Below are 26681 nucleotides of genomic sequence, written 5' to 3'. Positions count from 1 at the left end.
TCACAAATCGACACCGAACCACCCACAAGCTCATTTAGCCAATAGTGCAACATTTGTATTTGGGACAAACGACGATTAGAACGGCCAAAAAGCTTATACAGCGACTTCTACATTCTATTACCCTAGAGCCAAACCGCTGGCTTTCTTTTTGTACCCGTAACAGGCTTTTAAAGTGCGCTCACAGAGTAGTTCCGATTCATAAATATGGGTGTGTTTGATTTTGGGGGAAGGGAGGGGGTAATAACCTGATTTGTCATACAGAGGCGGACTGATCTGAGCATGTCAGGGCCCAGGCCTAGTGCGGGCGGAAGCCTTGTCTGTGGGGGATGAGGGGGGAGACCTGCAGGAAAGGACCGTTGTACTGGGCACAGGTGGACAGCCTTGAACAGAGCGTGTTTAATTCTTCTACATGCACTTCAAGATCACAGCAAGAGTGAGCTAGAATATCGAAACAGAGAAAAGAGCTTTCATGCAAGAGATCTAAGTCACAGGTACGACAATGCAAACAACTCAAACTGGAGGTTAAACTAGGGCTCGCGACCTCATCAGCACCGAGACAGCAGAGGGAAGGGAGGACGTGGGCCGAAGAGGAAGAGGAGGAGGAAGACAGGGGAGAGGACGACAAGCTCTCTACTATGGGGAAGGAAAGCCGGCGGCCGGGGGGGAGCCCCGAGCAGCACGCTTTCTTTTTACGCCTCTTCTTCATCCTCAACCCTCAGCTCTTCTGGTTCTGCTGGCAGTTCTTGGCGTAACTAGTGAAGACAAAATTGTAATCGTTGAATTGAGCCAGTTGGCGGTCGAGACGCTTGTAGCCCTCGAGTTTCTGGGCAGAAGAAAAGACACTGCGACATTTGGAGCTCTGCAGAGAAGAAAAACAAAACACAGACGGGCAGAGTTGATTTATTAGGTTACACACTGTAAATGTGTCATTAAAACCCAACGACAGTACAGAAATATTTTCAGACTAAAGGGGGGTGTGTGTGTCAAACTCATTTTAGTTCAGGTTCCACATTCAGCCCAATATGATCTGAAGGATTAATACACATGTAGTTATAAAGAACTGTAACATCAATAATGATGATGATAATAATAATAACAACACCTGTAAACAGTTAATACGTCATTAAATAAGTTAACACTTTCCATAGATCATTTTAAGCTCACCTTTTGACATGACTAAATTACCATTACACTTCTCTAACCTCTAACTACATTTTTGGCTTATTTCATCTTGTCAGTTTCAGTTCACGTTGCCTTAATTTGTTTATGAGTTATTATCGTGAGATGCCAAGAGAGTTTTTCCTGCATTTCCCCATATTTCTGAACATTGTGTTAAGCAGGGCAGAACCAAAGAACAATACATCATGCATAGACTATTTTTGTTTAGTAAGTTCCTTGTTTTTACACAGTATGCCTAGAACTAGAATATCATTCTAGTTACAGTGTCAAACAAAAAATGTGTGTGCACTTATAATTATATTAAAGCAAGGAAACCATAGGAGTCAGTTCAATATTCAGTGTTGTAAATGCCTGCTTTTAGTTGGTTTAAAATACATCATCATAATTTCAAAAAACAAAAATAACTTCTATTTTAATTCAACACATTTTCCGCTTTTCTGTATTATGAGACAAGATACTTCAGATGTGCCTTTGTGTCGGTGCCTGGCAAAGAGTAACGTCTGTAACTTGTACGTAATGTTTCTTTTACCTGATTGACGAACAGCGTTGTCACAAATTTTCCTGGCTTGAACACATCCACCACTTTCCGGACCAGCTCGTCGTATGAGGTCTGGGAAAGGTTAGTTTCGAAGCTGACGTAGGAGAACTCTGGTTCTGGGGTGATGTGGATGGTCCAGTACGTTCCCTGTAGAACGCAAAGGGAAGGACGACATTTTACAACTGGATTGGATTAAAGGTGATGATGATAAACTTTATCTGGAATATAAATAGGAACAAAATATAAAGGTGAACAAGAGGCAAAGAGAAATGACTAATTTAAACAGAACACTCCAGAATATTAAAGGCAGTAATTTAACTAAAAAAAGAAAAAAAAAGTCATAATGTACAGCTCTTTCATTGTGTCTCTTTAACAATTCTTTATATCTAAAATGCAGTCAGAAGAAGTTGAGCTTTTATGATCCTACAACTAATTTATATGACAAATGTAAACAGTCCATACAAAAAAAAAAAAAAAAAAAAAAAAAAAAAACAGGTAAGTTATTACATCACTGAAAAAGAGAACAAGTGATACCATCCCATCAATAACTATTACTGTTGTACTCCTGTTACATCTCTGAAAAATAAGGTTTTTATTATGTCTTCTTAAATTTTATGACGTTTTCACACTGTTTGATATTTTGTTCCATTCTATTCCACAAAACCACTCCACAATATAAAAAGGCACATCTCTTACAGATTATTTCTAGTGAAAGGTTTCATAATTAGTTTCGTGCTTTAGTCATAACCACCCTCTTTATCTGTGGATAGCTCCTCTAAGACAGAAACACGTATAAACAGGAGTCAGTCACTCACGTCGGTCTTCATTCCATTCATTGAATAGCCACAGGGGTTGAACATCGTGGCGTCGATCACAGAACCTGGTATCAGGTCACGAATTCCACTCATCTGTAACAAAAACAAACATGGTGCAAAACCTTCACTGTCCGTATCTATATGAATCACTTCTATGCTACGCCTTCTGAGTCATAGCCTGGTCAGCCATCCGGTTTGTTCAGTGTATTAAATGCTGAGAAAACCGTATGGAATTGGGCCAGTCGCTCGGAAATATGTACCATCTATTCTATACTGACTATGAGCCGATTGATACAGGTTATTAAAAGAGCCGATGCCAATTTAGAAAAATTTGGTCAGTCGATGGCCAATATCTACAGCCGATTCTTTTTTTTTTTTAAAAAGCACATTGACCGTAAAATACAATTGAAACACTCCCATAATGAATATTTTTATGTAGCAATATAAATGAAATTATTAATACATGTACACATAGTACTCTTAACATTTACTGAACTTCAAGTGTTGCCCACACAGGAGCCTGATCCAATATCTTATAACAATTTTTACTACTGATCAAATATAGACTGTCAAAAAAACATGAAGGCAGATATTAAAAAAAAAAAAAAAACACAAATCAGCCTGATGATATATTGGTCTACCTTTAACACTGAACCAATCACAAGTCTGGGGGCGGGTGTTTCGCAAAGTGGCATACACACCGACTTCTTTTTTTCACGAGTCAAAGTCAGTTCCAAGTCCGCAAATCTCTTTGCAACTGTTGTCGGTTGTTTACCTTATTCAAAAATACGGATTGAATTACAGATTACACCTCGTATTCTTAAATTTGGTTTATTCTTAAATTCTTAAAATTTCTCTGACAAAAGCGTCACGTCCATCTTATCTGTGATTGGTTTACTCGGCAAGTTTTTGGTCCCGCCTTAATATTTGGATTCAAGCTCTGTGATTCCAGATTGATTTCTCATTGAGAAAGACTGATGACTGTCCAGGCTAGTTGAGTCATATACAACTCAAATTAAAATTAGGACACAAGATGGTGGCACATGTAGATGCAGCAACCTGGTGTCTCTTTATGTTTTATTTTTGTTATTTTGTATATTCATACTTCTTCCTTCTTTTCAGTATAATTTGTGTGACAGTTTTTCTATATAGTCTCTTGTTGCACTTTAAGAATCTGCTGCTAAACTGATTTTCATTGTTCCTTTAACAGTGACAATAAAGATTTATTCTATTTTACTGACAAAATGTGGACTTGCCAAAGAAGCCCTAAACTGTTTGTCACACACGAGAGAGAAAAACTCATCTGGACTAATGGAACCACAATCCTATGCAGAATTTATCCTAAATGCTAAGCATTTGTTATAATTGTTGTGAATGAACAACCTCTAGGTTTATGAACCGTTCTACTATTTGATAAGAGTTTGCCATGTTTTGACCATAACAAAAGGTTTAAAAGCATAAACAGCAAATTTTCCCAAGTCACAATAAACTTTTATCAACATCTGGAATGTTTGGAAGTTGGATATCTCAGGTTAGAATTATGACTACAGTAACAGTTGGGTGTATTGAAAAAGGAGAGTCAAAAATTACCAATATCCACTGGGATTTAGACATGCACTGACCTGGGAACTATGGGCCAGTACTGATGGTTTAAGTAACAGAACTTTTGTACTGTTTTGTTGCCAATGCTTTACATAACTGGTTCACCATTGTTTTGTGTCCTCATATCAGACACACAACACAGTTTGTTAAAGTGTATTGTCTCATGATTCAGAGAGAACAACTTGTTACCACACTGAAGTGGGCTTGGCACCACGGAAACACAAGTGAAGTGCTGCTGCAGCCAGATGCCAAAGACACCATTAACAAAAGTGACATAAAGCAAATGACATGGACACTTGAAATAACAGACTGTGAATAATTACAGTCTCCAGTCTTAGGATCTGTTATCTCTATGTGTTCTGAAAGTCAGAACCAAACTGGGAATGAAAGCTTTTCTGGTTCCACTGAATAGAACAGAACCTAGAGAAGGAGATAAAACTGAAGGAGCTGGTCTATTCACATCCAAAGCCCTTTTAAAATCAGTGGGAAAAGGATCAATCTGGATGTAAATGTTTTTTCAAACTGACTGAATCGGGTTCTGCTTTGACATTTTTAAGGAACATTGCTATTATACTTTTAAATTACTGATGGTGTTTTATACGTATGTTTTTAGTTTAGTCTTTTATGTACGGTTTTAGAACTACATGATTAATGTACATTTTTAGTGTGGATGCATGGATGAAATCTCCATTGTCTTTAACTTCTGCCGTCTTGGCCACAGCACTCGGAAAAAGAGATTTTTAATCTCAACGAGTCTTTTTTTCTGGTTAAATAAAGGTTAACAAAAAAGTAAAATATTCATTCTGACCAGGAAGAGCTGAATTACAGATATACAAACCCACTCTAGTGATTAAACACTAAAGCTTGCCTTGACCGATGACACCAACATCCATTACAAGCTCACATGGAACATAAGGATCTACTTACACGAGTGACATCACTTGCAGAAACACCATCTTTCATGTAGAACTGGTCCATAATGGCTGGATCGAGGTCACTCATCAGAACTTCCAGCGTCTGATCCGCATGCTTGTTCTCCCAGTACTCTGGTAAGTCCAGGGTAAACAGGTACCTATTGGGAGACGGAGTCAGAACAAGGGTCACTAATGAAGAAATGCACCATTTAATAGAATCTGTAGCACTGCAAAGATGTGATCCATAGGCCTAAGTTCACAAGCAACAAAAGTGATTTATTGGAGGAGAAACCAAAAATTTTAATTTTAAAATGATGGGAGGTCATGATTCATTGATGATACCTAAATATTCTGATCTGGGTACACTGTTCTCCCATTTCCACCAATGGCAGTTTAAGATCCAGTTCAGAGTTGGTATGCAATACCATATGACCACCGTAACAATCCACTCTTGACCTGGAAAACTTGTTCCAGAGCAGCAAAACGACAAAGAACTGGTGATTTTAGGGGTGGTGACCAACAACACAATAATAAAACTTTACAATCACTACTGCCAAATCCAAAGGAGGAGGAACAGATTTGAAATTGACAGTCCCATTGTACAACAACAACATAGTCCTGACACAAGGTGGGCGATTCACAAACATATCGTTAAAAAGAATAGATTCATTTAAGTGAACGAGTTTAATCGATTTGCGAACGCAACTGAATTGATTCAGCAGCGCTTTGCTAATATTATTGTCTTTCATCACATAAACTAGTCAGAATCACTCATTAAGTCAGAGGCGGGGGTGCTGCGTGACGCACCGTGCAGCAGGTCGTCTCCATGGCAAAATCTGATTGTATCACATGACTAGTTGCTGGTGACAGACAGACCGAGCCGAGGTAGTGAACCACTGAATGAAAGAGTAGCTGAGTCACTGAACTAATTCACCAAACCGTTCATGAATCGCTGAGTCTACTGAACGAGACTAGATACCCCTACTGTAAGACAACAGAAGCCATATTAAATCATGAACAAACAAGGCGAATGTAGCGATCTGCAGTCAACTGTTTTTATATTTAAAATGTTAAAGTTTAACTGCCAAAAAAAAAAAAAAAAACACTAATAAAATTTAATTAAACAGAGCAAAGAGTTGTTTTAAGCAACATAAAGTAGATGGATAAAAGTGTACTAAATGCAATTACCTATTGACAAAGTAGTACTATGTTGATATACTGGTGGAAAATCTTTATTAAGTTTTATAATTTGCAAACTAGATTATTCACAGGACGGAAAAGAGAGTTATTAAGGGTTGGACATCGTCAAACTCGCATGACAAGGGGCACAGTGGTATAGGCAAATGCTTAGCAGTTAAGCACCTCAGGTTCGTGACCAACGCCTGCAAGATTTATTTATTTTTTATTTTTTTAGTTAGTCCTGAGGGCTAACTGTCCAAGTCAGATAATAATACCTTTGCATTATGTTCATAACATCAATGTAATGTTTGAAATGTGTAACATTAAGGTGATAAATGAATTGTTGTTTGCTTGGGTAATGTCAGATCACTAGTGACTGACATATTTTGGCAATGACAGCCAACAACAAAATCCTATTTGAATAAACTGCTGTTCAAACTACATTCTAGGCAGATGTTGGTTGAACAGGGGTAAACATGGACCAAGGTTCATGACTCAAGTGTAGGAAGTTGAATTGTCCTCTTACCAGCAGTCAGAGTTCAAACGTCCCATACAGTAAGCTGCACCATCTGAAGGAGAACACAGAGAGGCTGCAGTCAGCTGACCTGATGCTTCTGAACACCAGTACAGTACAGGTCTGCAAGGGGAGCATTGGAAATGAGCCCAAAAATGGGCAGAATTTTAGTTACGTACTTGGGAAAATCTGGCTGAGAAAGTCCACTTCCTCTTGGAAGTTTCGATGAGGGAACTCCTGATGGGTTGGTTTCATAAAATTCTTACGGGAGTAAAAGAAATTCTGGAACAAGGAGACAAATGATAAAAATGTAAGATGAAAGATTATGATTTAATATTCCAACAGTTTAAATGTAAATGGGAAGCACTATGACTGGAAAAGGACGTTGTGCAACACACACCTCAATGGCGTCGAAGCCGCAGTACTCCCTGGCGAGTTCCAGCAGAGGCACCAGTGCTTGCAGTAAGAGGGTGGTTCCACATGTCTTCAAAATGAAACGTCTCTTGGAGACAAACATGCTACTCTCACTGTGGAAGAAGCATGACGAGACATGAGACATGTGCACCGGAGTGAACACAGGCATTTTAATTATTTATGACACCAGTCAAGCCCTTACTGGCTTTATAAAAACAGCCATGTTGTGCTTAGTGCATTTAAAAAAAACACAAACAAACATATACAACATACTAAACACACCAAACTGCCATGTATAAAAACAGCGTCATATTTTGGTCCAATAGTAAATATTAAATTTATATCAATGTAATTACAGCAGGAGACATATTTTTATAACTTGTTTTATTGAAATTAAAAACTATATATCATTCTATCAAGCAGGACAAAGAAAAACAGACATTTGATAAGATGCAAAAAGGCTGATTAATGATTAACAACTGGTCAAAGTGTTTGCAAATAATTTTTCAGATACTTGACACATTAACCACGAAGAATGAACAATTCCAGCATTTTTGTACAGACAGTCTGTTAGGAGGAAAAAAACAGAGATGGTACGACACCATTTTCTACCTTGATTCCTTAAAATTACACAGCAGAATGAAGTTCACTCTGGATTCATGTCAAACTTCACTGGAAATCCCACAGATTTGGACACAGTCCTGTTCTAGTAACACACATGTAATCGTATATTTACGACTGTCACCATGTCGAAGTCGATCATCACCTGGGACAGACACAGCGCTGTCCATGAGAAGCAGCTTACAGTTGACCGCTGTCTAATCCCAGCTGCCTCCTAATCTGCAGGTAAACAGAGGACGGCGTTCTGTGGCCAGAAGACCCGGCACTCACTCACCTGAGTATATAAGCTTCCTGCTTGTCGGTCTTTGTCACACTTATGATCAAACAATGCACATTCTCCAAGAGTTTGTCCCACTCAAACCTAAAAAAAAAAAAACACAAGAAAAACAGGACAAGGTTAACATGTTTATCCTTTAGAGTGACTCCAAGGTAGGACTCGCATGTCTTAAAAGTTAAACGCAATGGCTCATACTCTTTACAATAATGTCCTGTGAGGAAGGATGGGCTCAGAGTCGCAAAATGAAGTAGTAATTCAATATGTGTTTGGATACTAGCCTACAGTAAATGCATGTATTCATCTAAGTAGTTCTACAGTGATATGTATGACCTCTGAAGGTATATTGTGGTAGAAAAACAGACTATTCTAAAATTTTACAAAGTGAAAATTTGATAAAAGAAAAAAAAAAAAAAAGGGTGACACTTCAAATACAGTCAGCATAATGGTGCAATTATTTGGGGGAAAAAAAAAAAAAAAAAAGAGTTCACAAAGTTGTATTTTTGAGAAATCCTTAGAGGAATGGTCAAAATTCCCAGCTGACTCAAACACAGCATGCTGAGGCAAGTACCTGCTGTATTTTGACTTTAGTCTTGTCATTCTGTATTATCAACTTATCAACTTGACTGCCCTCCAATTATCACATTTCTTCCCCCTCATATGGCCCTAATACTCAGAACATCTGTTTCTCACAGTACTGGGGAGAATTGAAAACAATATCAACCAAATGGAGAATCTCACCTGTCTGTGCAAAAATTACATCTAATTTTGCCAGTTCTTCACTTTTCTAAAAGAAGACTTTACCAAATGATTTTTAATTTTTAACTTTCTTCAAAGGAAAATAAAGACACCATTTTGTTTTTACTACTGCTGTTAACTGATAATTGCACTGCTAAAATTAACTACTACTTTCATGGTTGATTATTTTCTCCGACTAAAATCAATTATTCTTTGGTCAGTGGCATTTCAGAAAATGGGTTAAAAATGTTGAACAGTGTTTCCTAAAGCCAAACATGACATCCTCACTTAAGTGTCAACGATGAAGAAAGAAACCAGAAACGATTCTGCTTTAAGAAGAAGCTGAAATATATATTTATTAAAAACAGCACTTTCCCCATACTGATGAACTGATTAAAATAGTTGTCGATTAATTCAATACTTGACAGCTTATTGACAGATGATTGCAGCATTTTGGGACCTGAAACTCACTGACTGTAAGGAGCGTGTGAGAATTAGTGGAACAAAACACGACACTGAAGAGTGAATGGCTCCAAATAAGCGGAATAAGGCCCCTGCAGGGTGTCATAGATCAGGGCTGGCTCTAGTTCGACCGCTGGGACAAACGTCGTGCAGAGAGTGCTGCGTTAACAGGAAAGGCTTGCACTTACTGCCGCTAGCGACCCCCCGCCCCCTCTCCTCCTCCTCCTGCCTCCACCACTCAAAGACAGCTGCAGTGAAAATGCAGCTGCGTCACATTCTCATTACAAACCCTTGGAGGGGCAGGCCGGAGCCCATTCAGAACGGCCTAAAGGAAGCACAGAGCGAGAGAGAGCCTGGGCCCATAGAGAAAGAGCGCGAGGAGCGCCGCGCTCAATGGGGAACCTACCAGCAGCCCAAAGGTGTATAGTTCACCCCCTGAGAGACAGAATCGACAGCCTTTTCTGGGGTAAAAAACCTTAGTGTCGAACCAACCCGTCAGCACTGGTGACAACTCTGGTCTGAAAGCAGTAAATGTGTTCACTTACAGCATCGCCAAATACACCTGCTTCATATGTATTTTGCAGGTACATTCCAATGTCAAAGTCTGAAAAGATTACACAACAAGGTTTAACATTTGACTGAGGTCACAGACAAAAGCTGGAAAACAGGATCCGCTCTACTTTGCTGAAATATAAGACTACAATAAAACAATGAAGAACGTTGGAGGTGAGGGGGTTATGTTACTGCGTAGTCTTGGATTCAGACTTGACACTGTCACCAAAACAAACAAGTCTGGCTCAGGATGAATGCACAGTCCATACACTGAATGGTACAAGGGATAGTTGACATAAAAAATTATTGTGTAAAAATTTAACTGGGGAATCTGCGTGGTAATGTGTACTTTTATTTTTGTACAAAATGGAAAATGGTCATTAAGAGTTTTATCTAGGGACTAACATTGAGTCAAGGTACCTGTATTGATCATTTTTAATAGTACCTAGGCCAGTGCAAGTCGAGAATAAATAACTCAATATAAACTTACTCAAAAACAAATCCTAGAAACTAAAAACACTACATTGTTACAATTATCACTCTCATACTGCCAAGCTCTATGCATAATTTCTGTTAACATAGAGCTCAAGAAAATAAATCAACCTGCTGCAGTCCCTTCAGGGTATCTGCATGAAAAGTGAAAAACTATGTGCCAGATGCATTTTTATATTTTCAGACTACCAAGATGTATCCTTAATTTTATTTTTTCAGTTTTTAAAACAGTAAGGGAAGTTTAAATACATGAAATGGAGCTCAAGTAAAGTTTGAACAGGATATTAAACTCTGACAGAATTAGAAGGTGACATGACACTGAGGTGCAAACTGAACTGTTTTTCTGGTCTGAAACTTTCTCAAAAGAAACCCTTCAATGTTGGCCACAAACATGACACGAGATATTTTGTATCACTCATGTTTCCGACTCATTACATCACCCCTGCCAGTCAAAACACCTTTCCTCCTCACAAATTTTCCTAGGAATTTCTCTTAAATCCTGTACAAATTACACTTTTTCTGCTTTTGTCTATCATTTTATTCAAGATACAACGTCCCCGTGTCCTCTTTGAGATAGACCATTGGTTTCACTCTGTCAAAGAAAGATGACAGAGTCATTTCGAAATGCTGTCTTCCCAGATTCATACCAGAAGGCTAACGTTACCAGAGGAGACCTGGGTCAGATCCCGTTTCAGTGTGAAATGCACACCAGTGGCTATTTCTAGTCCCTCAGCAGGATCAGATTTTCCCCAAGAAAAGAGTGGCCTCCTGGAAAGGACTGGATTAGACTACCAGGCAAGTACTACCATACAAAAGGGATTGGGGATATACTGTATGATTAACTGAAAAGTTTCAGATCTAGGTGAGGCTTACTTTCATCCCAGAATCAATGTAAGCAAACTGGAAGCCCTGACTAAGGACAGTGGGAGTAATGCGAGCAAGCTCCACATTTGTGAATCAGATGCCCTTGTGGACTTATTTGGACATTGGCTGACATTCAGCGAGCCTGATCCACTGACAGCATCCCTCTGAGCCGTTAATCTGCCCTCTGGCTGTAAATTAATGCCGGTCCTCATTCAACCGGTTGGCTGCTTACTTTCCTTAAACTGACCTCTGTGCTATAAGAGTGCACAAGTAGACAATGCAGAGACAAACCGACTCAACCTTGACTCTTACTGCTGGCCATTTGTAAAGTGATATATCAGATAAAAGCCCAAAGCCTAGAGCACTGACACTGAATGGTACATGTCCTAACAAAAAATGGGAGCAGGGTGGTCATTTTCAGCCAGCTGTTAGCATCACAAATCATTACTCCATGGACATGCACCCACCTCCAGCTACTCTTCCTCCCCATTGTCAACATTAGACCTCTCCACCACCCAACCAAGTGGGTGTTTAACCCCACATCAAGCACCCACATCTCCAGTTCATCCATTTATGAGTGGGTTTGAAGCTAGAAGAGTCTCTGCTGTGCCTGAGGTGTGGTTGTACATGTGTTTTACAGCAGTTACCAGTGTTTTTTTTTTTTTTTTTTTTTAACATATTAACCATTTCTCTGACGGTCCTACAACCACCATATCCAATATCCTTCTCCCAGTAAGGAACCCCCCCTGACCAATCAGAAGTACTGGGAGGAGAATGCCTGCATGGCTGTAAAACGTGACCGGAACAAGGCAAGAGTCAATCCAGCTCCTGAGGCTCCGAGGGGCCGACAACCTGAGGAGTCAGCCCAACTTTAAGGAACACTGTGTTACTTCTACGCCTCTCACCCTGACAGAGTCGATCCCATTCATTAAAATAACAGAATTTGCCTTGAGGGAATTCACAACAGCCCTGTGCGCGCTCCCGAGGCAGCAGCTTCTCAAGCAACACGCGGTGACGACGGGCAAGCACATGCCTGACATCTTCAGGCCCCCCCTCCCCTTCTGCTGCTTCATATTGAATGACGCAGAAAGAAATAGAAGCTATATTTTACCCCAAATCAATCACACAGCGCTTTTATAATTCCCGTTCGGCCTGTGTAAGACTAAAAGCGCTTTAGCATTTGTGATGTAGCATCTTAAAATCTAAAGACGTATGGTCACCTCTGCGCGAGCAATAAAACGCGTGCGCACACGAGAGAGAGAAAACCACCAAGCCCGCCTAATGTTGGCACCAAAGTAATCTGTTAAACTGTTAGAAGAGTAAAAGTGTAATTCAGCGGTTATAAGAGGCTTTTCTACTAGTAACAAGGCTAAGAAACAAGTGGCGGTCAGCTGAATATTTCTATGTTCTCCCCAGATATTAGCTAGCACTTTCCTAGCTATAAATGAATGAGTTATCACTTGGTGTCAAGATGGCTACTTCTTATTTTACCACGGACGTATCGTTCACTGTAACTACAGAGTGATTAATACTTAACAAAAGGCTTAGTTACGGTAAAATGGCCCGGTTGAGAATGAATGACTCAGCTTGGAAGTGCTGTGTTAAAGGGGGAGGTGGCCATTTTCGACTGATGATGTTAGCACACTGGTAATGTGCTTGTCCATTTGAGTGCCTTTCGGGCTAACCTAGCTAACTACGGCTGAAACAGTGGTTCTAAACACAATTCAGGGAGGAATAAAAATGTGTAAAAACATCCAACTGCTTCCATTTCCATATGGAAATGAAGTCAGTCATGTGGCCGGCTAGTGAACGCATGAGAAATGAGACTAGTTGGGACTGACACGACACCTGAAACATTCGACGACCGAAAATGACACAAACCTTGGGATGGTTCGGAGGTCCCCGGTACCTTTGGTCTCATCCTGGCGAGAGAACCACACCTCCAACAGCTTCTCAGTCCCCTCGAAGAAATGTGCACCGTTATCTTCCATCGTGAGACAACAGACACCCAACAAAAAATACCAAACGTCGATGGTAACGTTTTCAGCTTAATTAATCCTTCCTCGATCAGATATAATTTATTGAGGTACAGTCCTTTAAGCAATCCAGGTGTTTATTTTCTTGAGTTACCGTCTTCCCTTTTGCAGAGAATACCGTTAGCGAGTGCTAGCTAATATCGCCGGCCATACTGTGTAGAGCACTGAATAGAGATGGCGCCGTGTATTTATATGGATGCTGTAGTGACGTCAGTATTTCGATAAGCCAATGAGGTGGCCGGTCTGTAGCTCGTGATATACGGTTGGCTCAGGATCCTTTCAATCACAGCCAGAGTTTTCCTCACGTGACTTGGTTTTACAGCCCACACATTTCTTGACACAACTCTGTACAAACATACATAGACATATGCATACCTTACATATATCTGAATATTTACAAGGAAAATAATATAATATCCTATAGAATTACGTTCTAAAAATTATAGGACTAGGACTTATTTAGTCTGTTCACTTTCAGAAATTAATTTATATTATCATGTATATATTTATGGAGTATACAACATGCTAAAACATATTGTAGATACATGGCATGTATTTTCAATTTCAGTTAATCTTACTATCTAAAAAGAACTTCACAACATAACACAGGTACGTTCAATGTTAATGTAATATTTATTATTATTATTATTATTATTATTATTGATATAGCTTTTTTTTGGTCATAAATGGCAAGCAAGAATTATCGTTTCAACAACATATTTTATTGATTTATTTTCATGTTGCTGAAATGAAAAAAAAGTTCTTATAAAGGTTTTACTTTCAATAACAAGAAAAAATGAAGTAAATACACATATATGTGTATTTTAAGTGAATAATTTCCAGGTAATTAAATCACACTTTCACACAGTTAGAGAAACATATTTTCATTCATATTTTATTGTCATTATAGTCAACAATGTTCACCATCATTAGGTGTGTAAAATACAATTAATGAAAAACAAATGACTGAATAAACAAAATATAACTTTTGGAGGCACAACAGCAAGTTTTAATGTTTGTATACCTTATCTGCAAAAAACAACAACACTAGTTTATGTTAATCTACTATCTCCATAATATTAACTTATTGTATGTTATAAAAGGTAGAAATGATTAACAATAAATATTCAGCAATTATTAAATAATAATTATGATCATATAAAATCAACACAGAGGTCCGTATAGTGAACAAATGTGTTTGAAAAACACAAATCCACAATTTTGATGCCTGCATTTTTGAAGAGCGTTCATGAGTACGCAAAGTGCAACAAACCGCAGCGAGAAACGCGGGCTGTAGTCCTTTACTGCTCCCCTTTACGAGCTGGCGAACCGCGGCAGCCGTTCTAAAAAAACTACCTTACCCAGCGAGCCTTGCGCGCCAATTAGAAACGTCAACGAGCCAGTGAACATTAAGCGGAGCAGACCAAAATCCCAAACAAGGAAATGGTGGGGGAATAAAACGACCAGATTATTTAATTAATGCATGTAATAATTAATATTTTATTTTATTGTAAATTAAGACGTATTTATGGGTTAAAATGGATTACGACTTCAAAACAAAGCTGGCGGCCGAGAGAGAGAGAGTAGAAGATCTGTTCGAATATGAAGGTTGCAAAGTGGGTCGAGGCACCTACGGGCACGTTTATAAAGCTAAGCGCAAAGACGGGTAAGATAACCGTGAACGTTATTGTTTGTGCTGACATAAAATTGACTGCAGGGTGCATTTTGTGAACGCACACCTCTTTTGAACGGTGAACGGGGCGTTAGATTTGAACCTCCCCGAAACGATAACCCGTGTCTCTGTGTTTTTGTTTTCATGTAACGCACTCACTCACTCACCAACGGTCCCCCCCCACACCTCCTCCTCCTCCCTCTCCTCCGCCTCCTCCTCCCTCCTTTTCCTCAACCCCCCCTCACCCCCTCACCTCCCCAACTCCCCCCAAAACAACACCGTAAAGTAGCGGTGTATTTATTTTTGGATGAGCCTCGTGCATGTTGGCAGTGCAGATAGCCTGTTCTTAATGTATGGAAACGCGCTGATATCGTCATTTCACGCGATAGTGACACATATCAGCGTCCTTCGTGACCAAGCAGCCCCCCCATTTTTATCACTGTTGGTCCTAACAAACTTTTTTTTTTTAATCCTCATGCCTTCTTACCATCTCTTTACACTGTCCCTGCAGTGTATGTGCAGATTTACTGTGTATTGTTGCAACACAAACATAGACAAACACGTTCTCATGTTTCTGTGCACTGTGTTGGCAGTGCCACTACTTGTTGCTAAAACTGGCAAATTCCCAGCTGACACTTCCACTTGGCAGTGCATTTTGATTTTAATAGCATAAGTGAAATTTGTAACATGGCCAAATGGAAGGTTAATCACATTGACCCGGCAGCTTGGAAACTAAATTAAAAGTATGAAGTAGCCTTATCAGTGCAATAGTCGCCTGCTTCCTTTTCTGTCATGTATAAGTTGTCTAAAGTGGGTGGGACGAATCTAAATCTCTAGTAGGTGCCTGTAATGATTTTATTACAGGGCTCTTATCTGCCAGATGGGACTGATCAATGTGGTATACTGTTCGTTGTCACAGATGGAATAGGGGCAAATTACACAACGTGTTCAGACATTTTTGTAATACTGCCTTTATAGTACAATGTTATTACAATTTACACTTCCAAATTTAATAGTACAGGATCAGTTATTAGACACTCGTGACCAGTGAGCTGTAATATATCTGCAGCTGTTTGACAGTTGATTAGATGATTCATTTTTGGACACCAGGGCGACACGGTGGTGCAGTGGATAGCACTCGTGCCTTGCAGTAAGAAGGTCCTGGGTTTGATTCCAACACCAGTCGACGGGGGTGGGACCTTTCTGTGTGGAGTTTGCATGTTCTCCCCGTGTCTGCGTGGGTTCTCTCCGGGTACTCCGGCTTCCTCCCACCATCCAAAGACATGCACTGTCTTAACTGGTTAATCTAAATTGCCCATAGGTGTGACTGTCAGAGTGATTGTTTGTCTCTGTATGTCAGCCGTGCGATGAACCAGTGAAATGTCCAGGGTGTACCCCACCTTCGCCTGTAAGTAGCTGGGACAGGCTCTAAGTGACCCCCGTGACCCTAGTGAGGATAAAGCGGGTTCAGATAATGAATGATTTTTGGACACCATTTGCTTGCTTGAATATGATTATATGTATTTACTCTGGACAACACTGATGACATAGTTATAATACAAGCAGTGGAAACTGTCATACTGGACGTAGACTTTACAGCCCTTCCCTAGGTTACAAATGCAATGAAAAACCTCCACAAAATGCTTAATAAAATGTTAGTGCTCTCATGTGTTTTTAGCTAGACCTTCACATTTGTCATACAAGATTTTATAGTGTTGTCGATCAGATTTCAGGGCATTATGAAGAAACCGGATTGTGCTCACTGCTCAAATGTGCATATTTGCTCATTTTTATCCCCCATCATGCAATGCAGGTGGACGTATTGGTCAGCATACCTGTCGGTGTATCTGTTCGTCATCATTTAATTTCTGGAGCATAACTGGAAAACCATTCAGTGTTAGTGGTTGCTTTTGTTGGTGGTTATGCTTCTGTTTCCAGGGAAGAACAAGATAAACCCTTCAGCATTTTTCTAGTAAACTGCTCAAGAAGCCACTTGACTGCTCTGCTGTCAATTGGCAGAGTCAATGAAATTCAATAAGAAGTACCTTTTTGATTGAGAGGGTATGCCTCTCGTCTCTACTTTGTATGTTAGATGAGAGGGTGGGTATTTTTTTTCTTTTGGTTTTCAGTACAAACACTTGAAGGCTTCATTTTAGGTGATGAAAAACGTAAGACTGAAAAAAGAAGAAAAACTGAAAGTCAGTGATTAACAGTTATATATCCCCACCTTGTATTCCTCATGAAATTCCTCTGTCAGAACAAAAGCAGTGTATTAGGGGTGATTTTATTCACCCCCCTCCCCCCTTTTTTGTCAAGGTTTCAGTGTGAATTATTTGTTGAATTATAAGAATAATGTCAAACAGTGCACTGGAAAAAAAACTATCTATAAGGAATATATTACAACAAAAAGATTACATATGTTGAGCTGAGTTGTGTTTGTATTTGAGTCACATTCAAATATTAGCTACAATTTTTGTTAAGCTGCAGAGGTCTCAAGAAAAGTATCTACAGTATCTGTGCAGATGTTTTAGGCCATCCTTATATGGTGTTTTTACACAGCTGTGATGAGCGCAATATCTATTTCTCAGTCTCTTTATCAAAATACAACAAAAACTAGAGGGACATATCATGTACAGCAGGGGTGTCCAACCCTGGGCCTCCAGATCTACTATCCTGCATGTTTTACATGTATCCCTCTTCCAACACACCTGATTCAAATGATAAGCCTATCGTCCAGCTCTGCAGAAGACTGATAATGACCGTCAGGTGTGCTCGGTGGCCCCTGATGTGCAGCATCAAAAACACACAAAAACACAATCTAACTGTCAACATGTAGTGTGATCTCTGTTCCCAGGTTAAAACGTATCCCAGACACGAAGAAACATTGGGCATGTGTTGATTGAAACCTGGTGGAAAACACTAGAAGCAGAAGTTCAGTAAATTTCATAGTCAACAGAGAAGAGTTGAAGACATGTAAAGTACAAAGGACGGTAATATTAAATAGTTAATACTTACAACAACACACCTACATGTGGCCTAAAACTTTTGCACAGTGCTGTAAATAAATTTTAGGATCCAGAAAGTAACGTGTTTTATTGACTCTCATGTATTCTGCGGCCCTGCAATTCATTATTTTGCATGAACTTGATGTTTCAGTGATGGTTCATGGTCTTGATGATTCATTTTATCTTGATGTATCATTCCTGAGTCAGAGTTTTGTTTCAGATCTCTGCAGAGGTTGTTGATATTGATGTTCTTATGCACTTGTGTCAAACATACTGCCTGTGGGCCAAACCTGGCCTGCAAAAGGGTCCAGTCCAACCTGTGGAATGAATTTGTGAAATGCGAAAATTACACTTAAGACAGGGATGTCCAATCCTGGTCCTCTTTTTTTTTTTCTTTATTGGCACAAAGCAAATTTTACATAACAAGAATGGGAAAAATATTACAGAAGAGTAATACAGAAATACATTTGGAGACGTGGTGGAATGGTTAAACACAACTATTACAAATATCTGAAACAAAATCAACAAAAAGATTAAGACATTTGAAATGTAATGAAAATATTGAAACAGAAAGAAAAATAAATAAGAATAAATGAATCTGACTGGACAGTAGAGCACAAAGGACTAAGGCAAGATACAATTAAAACAGCAAGGACTTAGATAAACTAAAAGTTTTCTGGCTTTTTTTGATATATTTACAATATACTGAAGAGATTTGTAATAATTAATCCTGGTCCTCAAGGGCCAGTATTCTGCATGTTTTAGATGTTTCCCTCTTCCAGTCCACCTGACGGTCATTATCAGGCTTCTGCAGAGCTTGACGATAGGCTTATCATTTGAATCAGGTGTGTTGAAAGAGGGATACATGTAAAACATGCAGGATACCGGCCCTCGAGGACCAGGATTGGACACCCCTGACTTAAGGTATTTTAGTTCAGGAGCCACATACAAACCAATTCAATCTCAAGGGTCAGACCAGTAAAATCCTGTCGTAATAACCTATACCGTGATTTCCGGACTTTAAGCTGCTACTTTTTTCACACGCTTTGAACCCTGCGGCTTAAACAATGATGCGGCTAATCCACCGTAAATCAAACGCAGTCACACTAAATTCTTCAGATGAGTCATATTGCCCGTCATGCACACACCGTCATCATGGAAAACACACAAAGAAATGCATATGAGGCAGCTTTCAAGTTAAAGGCGATCGATCTGGCTGTCGAAGAAGGAAATAGAGCTGCTGCATGTAAGCTTGGCATCAGTGAATCGATGGTGAGTCGGTGGAGACGGCAGCGTGCGGCTTATATTCACGTGTGCTCAATAGTCCGGAAAGTACGGTAAATACTGACACCTCCAAAGTTTTGCGTTTTTAGTGTAAAAAAAGTAAAATTACATGAAAATGTTTGCATTTCTAAGCTGTCTTTTCACCAAAAATGTGAATAACGTGAACAAATATGAACAACATGAAATGTCTTAAGAGAAGTAAGTGCAATTTGACCAATATTCTGCCTGTTCAGACTCTTCTCAATAAACAGCGTTATATGTCACGCCAATTCTTATGGCATTTGGCTGCTATACCTATGCATTTTCGACCTTTCTCGTGTTATTCAGTCCCATTTGATTGCGTGTCAGTTTATGCCAAGATCTTTGGTTCACCTAACCCTCAGTGTGTGGTATTTGACACATCGATTCAGGCTGGACAGGGGGCTAATAACGGCGTGAACATAAATGTGGAAAGCTTATAATGCGTACAAATATGGACCCGGGGGTCCAGATTCTGCAGCGGAATATGGACCCCCCCTATGGAAAATGGACCCCCCTCCAAATTTAGGGAATGGTTAATTCTTTTTATTATTTTTGGAATATACATATATATATATATATATATATATATATATATATATATATATATATATATACACACATATAATGGAAACAAAACAACATTTAAAAAAAAAACATTTATTGAGGTATATAACAAGTATTATACAAAGTTAAAAATCTAACAATATCACAGATATCACACTGAATGGCAAATTACACTGTTATGACAGGCTCAAAATGTTCAAACATGTTCTTCACAAACATGGCTTTTGGTGAAGCCTCACAAGGTGAAGGAAGGCCAGAAAGTGGCGCATAGCACTGCCACCTGTGTTCCTCCCCAAATGGTGAGTAGGTCCAGATGGGTGTGGCGAGTAAGCTGGCCACAGCAAGTATTTCTACTTCTGTGGCATACTCTCCAGTCTGGGCCATGTTGCTGACATCTGCGTTCATATAAATGGGTCTGTCATTCAGTGTGTTATATTTTATATTTTATATTTATTTGTTATATTAATAAAATCTTACATAGGGAAGGGGTGAAAGATAAGCTTATTGTCAAACGAGTTGTTTCCAGGGTTTTTCCCTAGCTAAAGCTCGGGAAAAAACCATGGAAACAACGAGTTTGACAATAAGCTATCTTTTACCCCTTCCCTGTGTAAGATTTTATTTCTCACATGACCAGTACAGTTAAAAATAACCATTATTTCATACAGTACTGCATTTAATAATTTCTACATATTAGAGGCCTAAATGCTTATTTCTAAGAAAATTATCAGAGGTGGGGGGTGCCCCCCCCCCCCACAAACAAAAAAAAAAGCTGGGCCCTGTAGTGAAGCCTTGCAGCATGAGCGTACCTCCTCGTACAGCCTGGCCTCCCATTGTGACGTCACTGTGGCGGCGACGGTCGTTTGATACATGTTCTTGTACTCTCTCTTCCCTCAGACAGATCACACAATAACAGAACACAATAACAGAACACAATAAAGAAATTTTGTTTGCAAAATGTTGTTTTGTTTCTATTTTATGTGTTTATAATTCAAAACTTAAAAAAAAAGAATTCATTCCCTAAATTTGGAGGGGGGTCCATATTCCGCTGCGGAATCAGGACCCCGGGTCCATATTCCAGGGGGTCCATATTCCATACTACACCGGTATAATGATAAACTGCGGTAAAAGTCCCGATGGTTAGTATTACCGTTTAACTTCTTATTATCATGATAACCGTGTTTGATTACCACACTTTGAAAATTCAGAGAGAGACCTCCGTTCTATCTATCTCTGAAAAAGAAACTAAAACAACTTAAACTTGATATGGAAAATGGTCAAACACTGGGCGTAAGGTGCCATCTTTAATGTACATTTGTATGTTTGATGTTTACATGTTAATATTGAATGTTTCTGCCAACAGAAAGTACATCATGTCTATTATTTTATTTGTTTGTTTGTTTTAAATACAATTTTATTGAATTATTTCAGTGTGTGTAGAAGTACTTTTTGAACATTTTGTGCACATTTCAACAATACCGCGATAATAATGATAACCGTGATAATTTTGGTCACGATAACCATGATATGAAATTTTCATATCATTACATCCCAAGTCTGGGGTCGGCCTTATTTATATATTATGATATTATTGTGCTGGTCTGACCCAGTTCAGATCATATTGGGCTGAATGTGGAACCTGAACTAAAATGAGTTTCACCCCCCCATTCTAATAGTTTTATGTTGTAAAATAATAAAGTCAGCGGTAAAAAGCGTAGTAATGTGGTTTTATAAGCCATAAAGAATGCAACAGTCAAATAAGAGCCTAAACACGGTGATTGCATCAAGGACTATAATATTAGCGCTGGTGTCTTAATGTATTCCCCCTGGATGAGTCTAAGAAAGTTTGTCGTTTCCATGTGTCATGTTGGGAGTCATTGGAGTGTGTCTGACATAAGTCATCTCAGTGCATTCATGGTGGACTCAGTGAGCTGTAAAGCTGCATCAGGGCCTCGGGGAGTGTGTGTGTCTGTGTGTGTTCCCATATTCACCTCAATAACTCTGGATAATGGACATGTTATGTGGGGTCAGAAGGTGAACGGAGTGGGGTCACAGGCCACCGTCTCTGGAGCAGTAATACCTGAGAGCTGCTTTAATGCAGGGAAAGGTGCAGTATTAACGTCCTCGTGGTGTTGCAGATCGTACATGACCTTTAGCGCTGATAACCTTTCTTCTTTTCATTTTTGGGGATCTCTTGCAGTTTCCGATAAGATCAGACTTAAGTGATCTCTGAGGGGATACGTGCAGGTCAGAGCAGCACAGACAGGTTTATGGGAAGGAAAGGATGTGGAGTGGAATAGTCACAGAGTTCATGCACTGTGGGGAGTTGCATTAGTTTTCATTTTGTAGTCTTTCACTTTGCATTTTCACTTTAGTTTTATGAATGAAGGGTATCTTTAGTTTTGAGATCCATGACACCAAATGTTTAGAAAACCATTGTTTATTGACTGTTTATTGTAAATATTGTACAGTGTCAGGGTTTTATCTTTCTGCTTCTCTTTTCGTGCTTTAAAGTTGAGCTTTGTGTAATTGTGAGAAGATGCCTTTAGATTTGCCTGGATTTGTTTTGCTTATATTTGAGCTCTCTTTTTTGAATATTATAATACATCACCTAAAAATGTATTTTTAATTTAATTTTTATGTTTCCATTTTTTTCTGGTCAATATCTTTATTGAGTTTTTCATATAACACACACAAAAAAGAAAAGAATAAATACAAATATAAACAAGAGGCTGGAGAGACATGAATGGACAGGTTATGTCATGTGTAACAAAAATGAAGTACAGTTTCTGTTCTGTCACATATACAGCATGTCATTATGAACAGCCAAATACACATAGACACAAACCAGCATAGACAAGCGCATAAACAAACAATACTGTCTTAGACAAAAACAACCGTAACAACAAAAACAACAGGGGATGGGGTCATATCATACATCAACAAAAGAATCATATATGATACGTAGAAATGAGAGTGGGGGGAATCCCTCCAAAGACAGCGTTTAATTTTTTACATTCCACCACAACAGCATCATTAGCATCAAGTGCATATTAAATCAACTAATCCACTATGTGTTGATCCGTACTGTGTTTTCTCACTTATGGTCCACCAGGCCCTTCAACACAACGGTAGTTAGTTTAGTACCAATATAAGTCAGGAATGGGGATCAGATTCTATAGAACACAGGTGTCAAACATGTGGCCCGGGGGCCAAATCTGGCCCACCAAAGGGTTCAGTCTGGCCCCTGGGATGAATTTGTGATTAGGGTTGGGTATCATGGCCAATTTCCATAATCGATTCGATTTTGATTCATAAGGTTCTGAATCGATTAATCACGATTCGATTTGATTTGATTCAGTATCAATTCGATTTAGTATTAATTGATTGATTCAGAGTAATTTAGAAATACCAAAGTACAATTTTGAGTTGTAACCTGATTATTTGAGTACTGCAGTCATGCAACACATCAATACTGGAATCAATCTTGATATTAGAAAGGAAATAAATATGACATTTCAGCAGTAAATTGCTGAATGTGCTCTTAAATAATGAACGGCACAGAAACATTGCCATGTTTGTACAGTGGCTCAGAACAGACTCTGTTTTATGGCTGGAGGCTTCTACTCACTGGGGGGGGGGGGTAGCGCAGCGGTCAGACATTGTAGCTTTACTCTTCCTCTAACTCCATACTCAGCCATAGGTGATCGTATGGATCCAAGTTATTATTCCAAGAACGACCGACTTCTGCGACTCGCCGGATGGCCAGTTCCTTCACACTGCGGGTTCGAGTTTAAGGCCGGAGGACCTCCAGCGGAGGGGTTTCCCCACCGCGTCTTTTCCGCGTCTTTTTCGTGAGCGAGACCAAGTCTTCCCCAGGGCTTCACAAGACGGAGCCGCCCGCGGTTCCACATACTCCTGGTCCTGCTCTGAAAAATCAGTCTCATCCAGTATTAATCGATTACGCAAAATTAAAATGAGATTGATTTTTTTACCCAGCCCTATTTGCGAAATGCAAAAATTACACTGATGATATTAATCATTTTAGTTCAGGTTACACATACAGACCAATTTAATCTGCTGTGGATCAGATCAGTAAAATATTATCATAATAACCTATAAATACTCACAACTCCAAATTTTTCTCCTTGTAAATGTAAACATTTTCATGTCATTTTATTGTATTTACACTAAAACAAACCATCATTTCAGAAAAACACGATTAACCTGAACAAATATGCACATTTTGAAATGTCTGCAGTGTAATTTTACCAATATTCTGTCTGTTATTAAATGTTTTGTGTATTTGTTGATCCACTGTACGTTGTAATTTACATGTGTAAATGATAAACTGAGACATAATATTGTTTAAATTGCACTTAGTGTTCTTAAGAAATTTCAGTTTGTTCATGTTATTCACATTATTTTAAAGGATGGTTGGTAAATGTAAACATTTTCATTGCATAATTGTACTTTTTTCGCTCTAAAACATAGAGAAAAGTTTGGAGTTGACATTATTTATGTATTATTATGTTATTATTTCACTGGTCCGGCCCACTTCAGATCAAATTTGGCTTAATGTGGCCCCTGAACTACAATGAGTTTGACACCCCTGCTATAGAAAACTTCAGTCATACATCCAGACCTGAATGTTAAGTATTATGGTTGCATTTTTAAAAGTTTCATCCTACAAAAGTATTTTTACTACTAGTCTTAGTTTTTGAGCGCTACAAATATACAACCGACCAATTTATTATTATCATTTTTTCAATTTTATGTATTTATTTACCTTTATTTAACCAGGAAGTCCTGTTGAGATTAGAAATGTCTTTTGTAAGGGAGACCTGGCCAAAGCAGCAGCCATACAAAGTCAGAACTATATAAAACACATATATTATATACAATGGACAATAAAACAGAAAAACAGTTAATCAATACTTTGACTCAGCCCCCCAATTATTCAGTTTGTAGTCGAGTCAGAGATATTTTCTGAAACTGGCTTTTACCTGGGTCTATTATCATGAACATAGCCTGGCCCATACTCTAATACTGTGTTGGACCACCTTTAGTTTTGATTATAGAACACATTCACTGACTGCTGTGTACAGTCTTCTCCATCAATTCCCAAAGATTCTCAGTGGGGTTCAGGTCTGGACTCTGTGGTGTCCAGTCCATGCGTGAAAGTGATGTCTCATGCTTCCTGAACCACTGTTTCTCAGCCTCCGCCTCCTGAGTCTTGAAATTTTCATCTTACAGTATGTCTGTGTCATCAGTGAAGAAACACTGCACTGATGTTCAAAGTCGTTATATTCCGGGTCAGCTGACCTCATTTTATGGACAGAACGTTGTGATCCTAGACTTGACTGACTGAATCGACCACAAATCATAACACTGACCCCAAAGGCTTGAACTGAAGGCACTAGGCATGATGGGTAATCACTACAGCCACCCTGATGCACCCATCATTCTGGACCAGGGTTATAATAGTTTTGGATTTTTCATTATAGTTTAGTTTTGACTTTTTTTTTCTCTAATTCAGTTAGTTTTAATTAATTTTAGAGCAGGTTTGCTAGTTTTTATTAGTTTTAACTTTTTTCTAAACGCTTAGTTTTAGTTTAGTTTTAGTATTAATTTTAGTTTTGTCGTATCTTTTCTCTTCTTCGCTGTCGTATTCAAATAAATCCCAGACAGGACTCTGCTGCTTTCTCCCAACTTTAGTCTCCATGTTTCCAAGTAGAGTGTGGACCAGAAGACGACTCTAAATGACAAGTTACAAAAAGTGACAGACCGTGAAGTACTGTATGGTGCCGCTAGCTAAAATTGCTAAAGTGAAATAAATCGCTATCGTATCAATCCAACGTTGACAAAGAGGAAAATGAAGTGAATTTTAGCCATAATTTTTATACGTTTTAGTTAGTTTTGTAAGCACACAATACAGTTTCAGTTACTTATCTTTTTTTTTTCTTTTAATTATAGTTTTTATTTATTTCAGTTACTGAAAATGTTTTTTCAATTCTAGTTTTCGTCATTTCGTTAGTTTTCGTTAATGATAACAACCTTGTTCTGAACCAGGGTTCATCTGGACTCATCAGACCACATGACCTTTATCCATTGAAACTCAGTCCAATCTTTACTCTGTCTATCAAACTGATGTTTTTTTTTAAAAAATGAGAAGCTGCTCACTGCGTCATTAAAGCAGGGGTGTCAAACATATGGCTCATGAGCCAAAACCAGCCCACCAAAGGGTCCAATCTGGCCCCTGGGATGAAGTTGTAAAAGGCAAAAATTACAATGTTCGTATTAACAATCAAGGATGTTACAGTCATTTTAGCTCAGGGGTCACACACAGAACCATGTGATTTTAAGTGGGTTGGACCAGTAAAATACTATCATAACCTAGAAATAATAACAACCACAAATTTTTGTCTTTGTTTAAGTGTAAAACTAAAAAAATGGCTGAAAATGTTTACATTTACAAACTATCCTTTCACAAAAATGTGAATAACTTGAACAAATATGAACAACCTGAAATGTCTAAAGAGGAATAAGTAAAATTTTACCAGTATTCTGTCTGTTATTAAATGTTTTGTTTATTTGTAGATCCACTTGTGATCTGTAAGTTGTAATGTACATGTGTAAATGATAAACTGAGGCATAATATTGTTAAAATTGTACGTATTTTTTCTAAAGAAACTTCAGGTTGTTCATGTTATTCACATTTTTAAAGGATACTTTGTAGATGTAAACATTTTCCTTATGTCATTTTACTTTTTCCACTGTTATTACTGGGCTGACCCACTTCAGATCAGATTGGGCTGAATGTGGAACCTGAACTAAAATGAGTTAAAAGGTTAAAGAACCTGTTGCAGCTGAATTATATTAATCACTGCAGTTATCATCCAATGGAAAGATCTGAACTATTTGTTAAATTCAGGTTGTTTACA

At 38.7% G+C, this 26681-nt stretch overlaps 2 protein-coding genes across 2 annotated transcripts in view; one reads left to right on the top strand and one right to left on the bottom strand.

Annotated features, from left to right (window-relative positions):
* Window positions 1-224: 224 nt before the first annotated feature.
* On the bottom strand, window positions 225-13353 carry amd1 (adenosylmethionine decarboxylase 1). The gene is made up of 9 exons (XM_030128382.1): window positions 13040-13353; window positions 8051-8137; window positions 7142-7268; window positions 6921-7023; window positions 6754-6796; window positions 5062-5206; window positions 2533-2625; window positions 1709-1864; window positions 225-859 (listed from the first exon to the last, which is right to left on the bottom strand). The coding sequence occupies exons 1-9, from the start codon at window positions 13147-13149 to the stop codon at window positions 716-718; spliced, it is 1008 nt and encodes a 335-aa protein (XP_029984242.1). The 5' UTR covers window positions 13150-13353; the 3' UTR covers window positions 225-715.
* A 1249-nt stretch (window positions 13354-14602) lies between these two features.
* The window catches only part of cdk19 (cyclin dependent kinase 19), a 173145-nt gene continuing 161066 nt past the window's right edge, over window positions 14603-26681 (top strand). Inside the window, exon 1 of the mRNA XM_030128980.1 lies at window positions 14603-14860. Coding sequence (XP_029984840.1) covers window positions 14733-14860 — 128 coding nt within the window. The 5' untranslated portion in view covers window positions 14603-14732. The remainder of the gene's footprint in view (window positions 14861-26681) is intronic.

The sequence above is a fragment of the Sphaeramia orbicularis genome, chromosome 24 (assembly GCF_902148855.1).
Source record: "Sphaeramia orbicularis chromosome 24, fSphaOr1.1, whole genome shotgun sequence".
In the NCBI taxonomy this organism is placed as follows: Eukaryota; Metazoa; Chordata; class Actinopteri; order Kurtiformes; family Apogonidae; genus Sphaeramia; species Sphaeramia orbicularis.
This window is presented reverse-complemented; position numbering and strand designations above follow the sequence as displayed.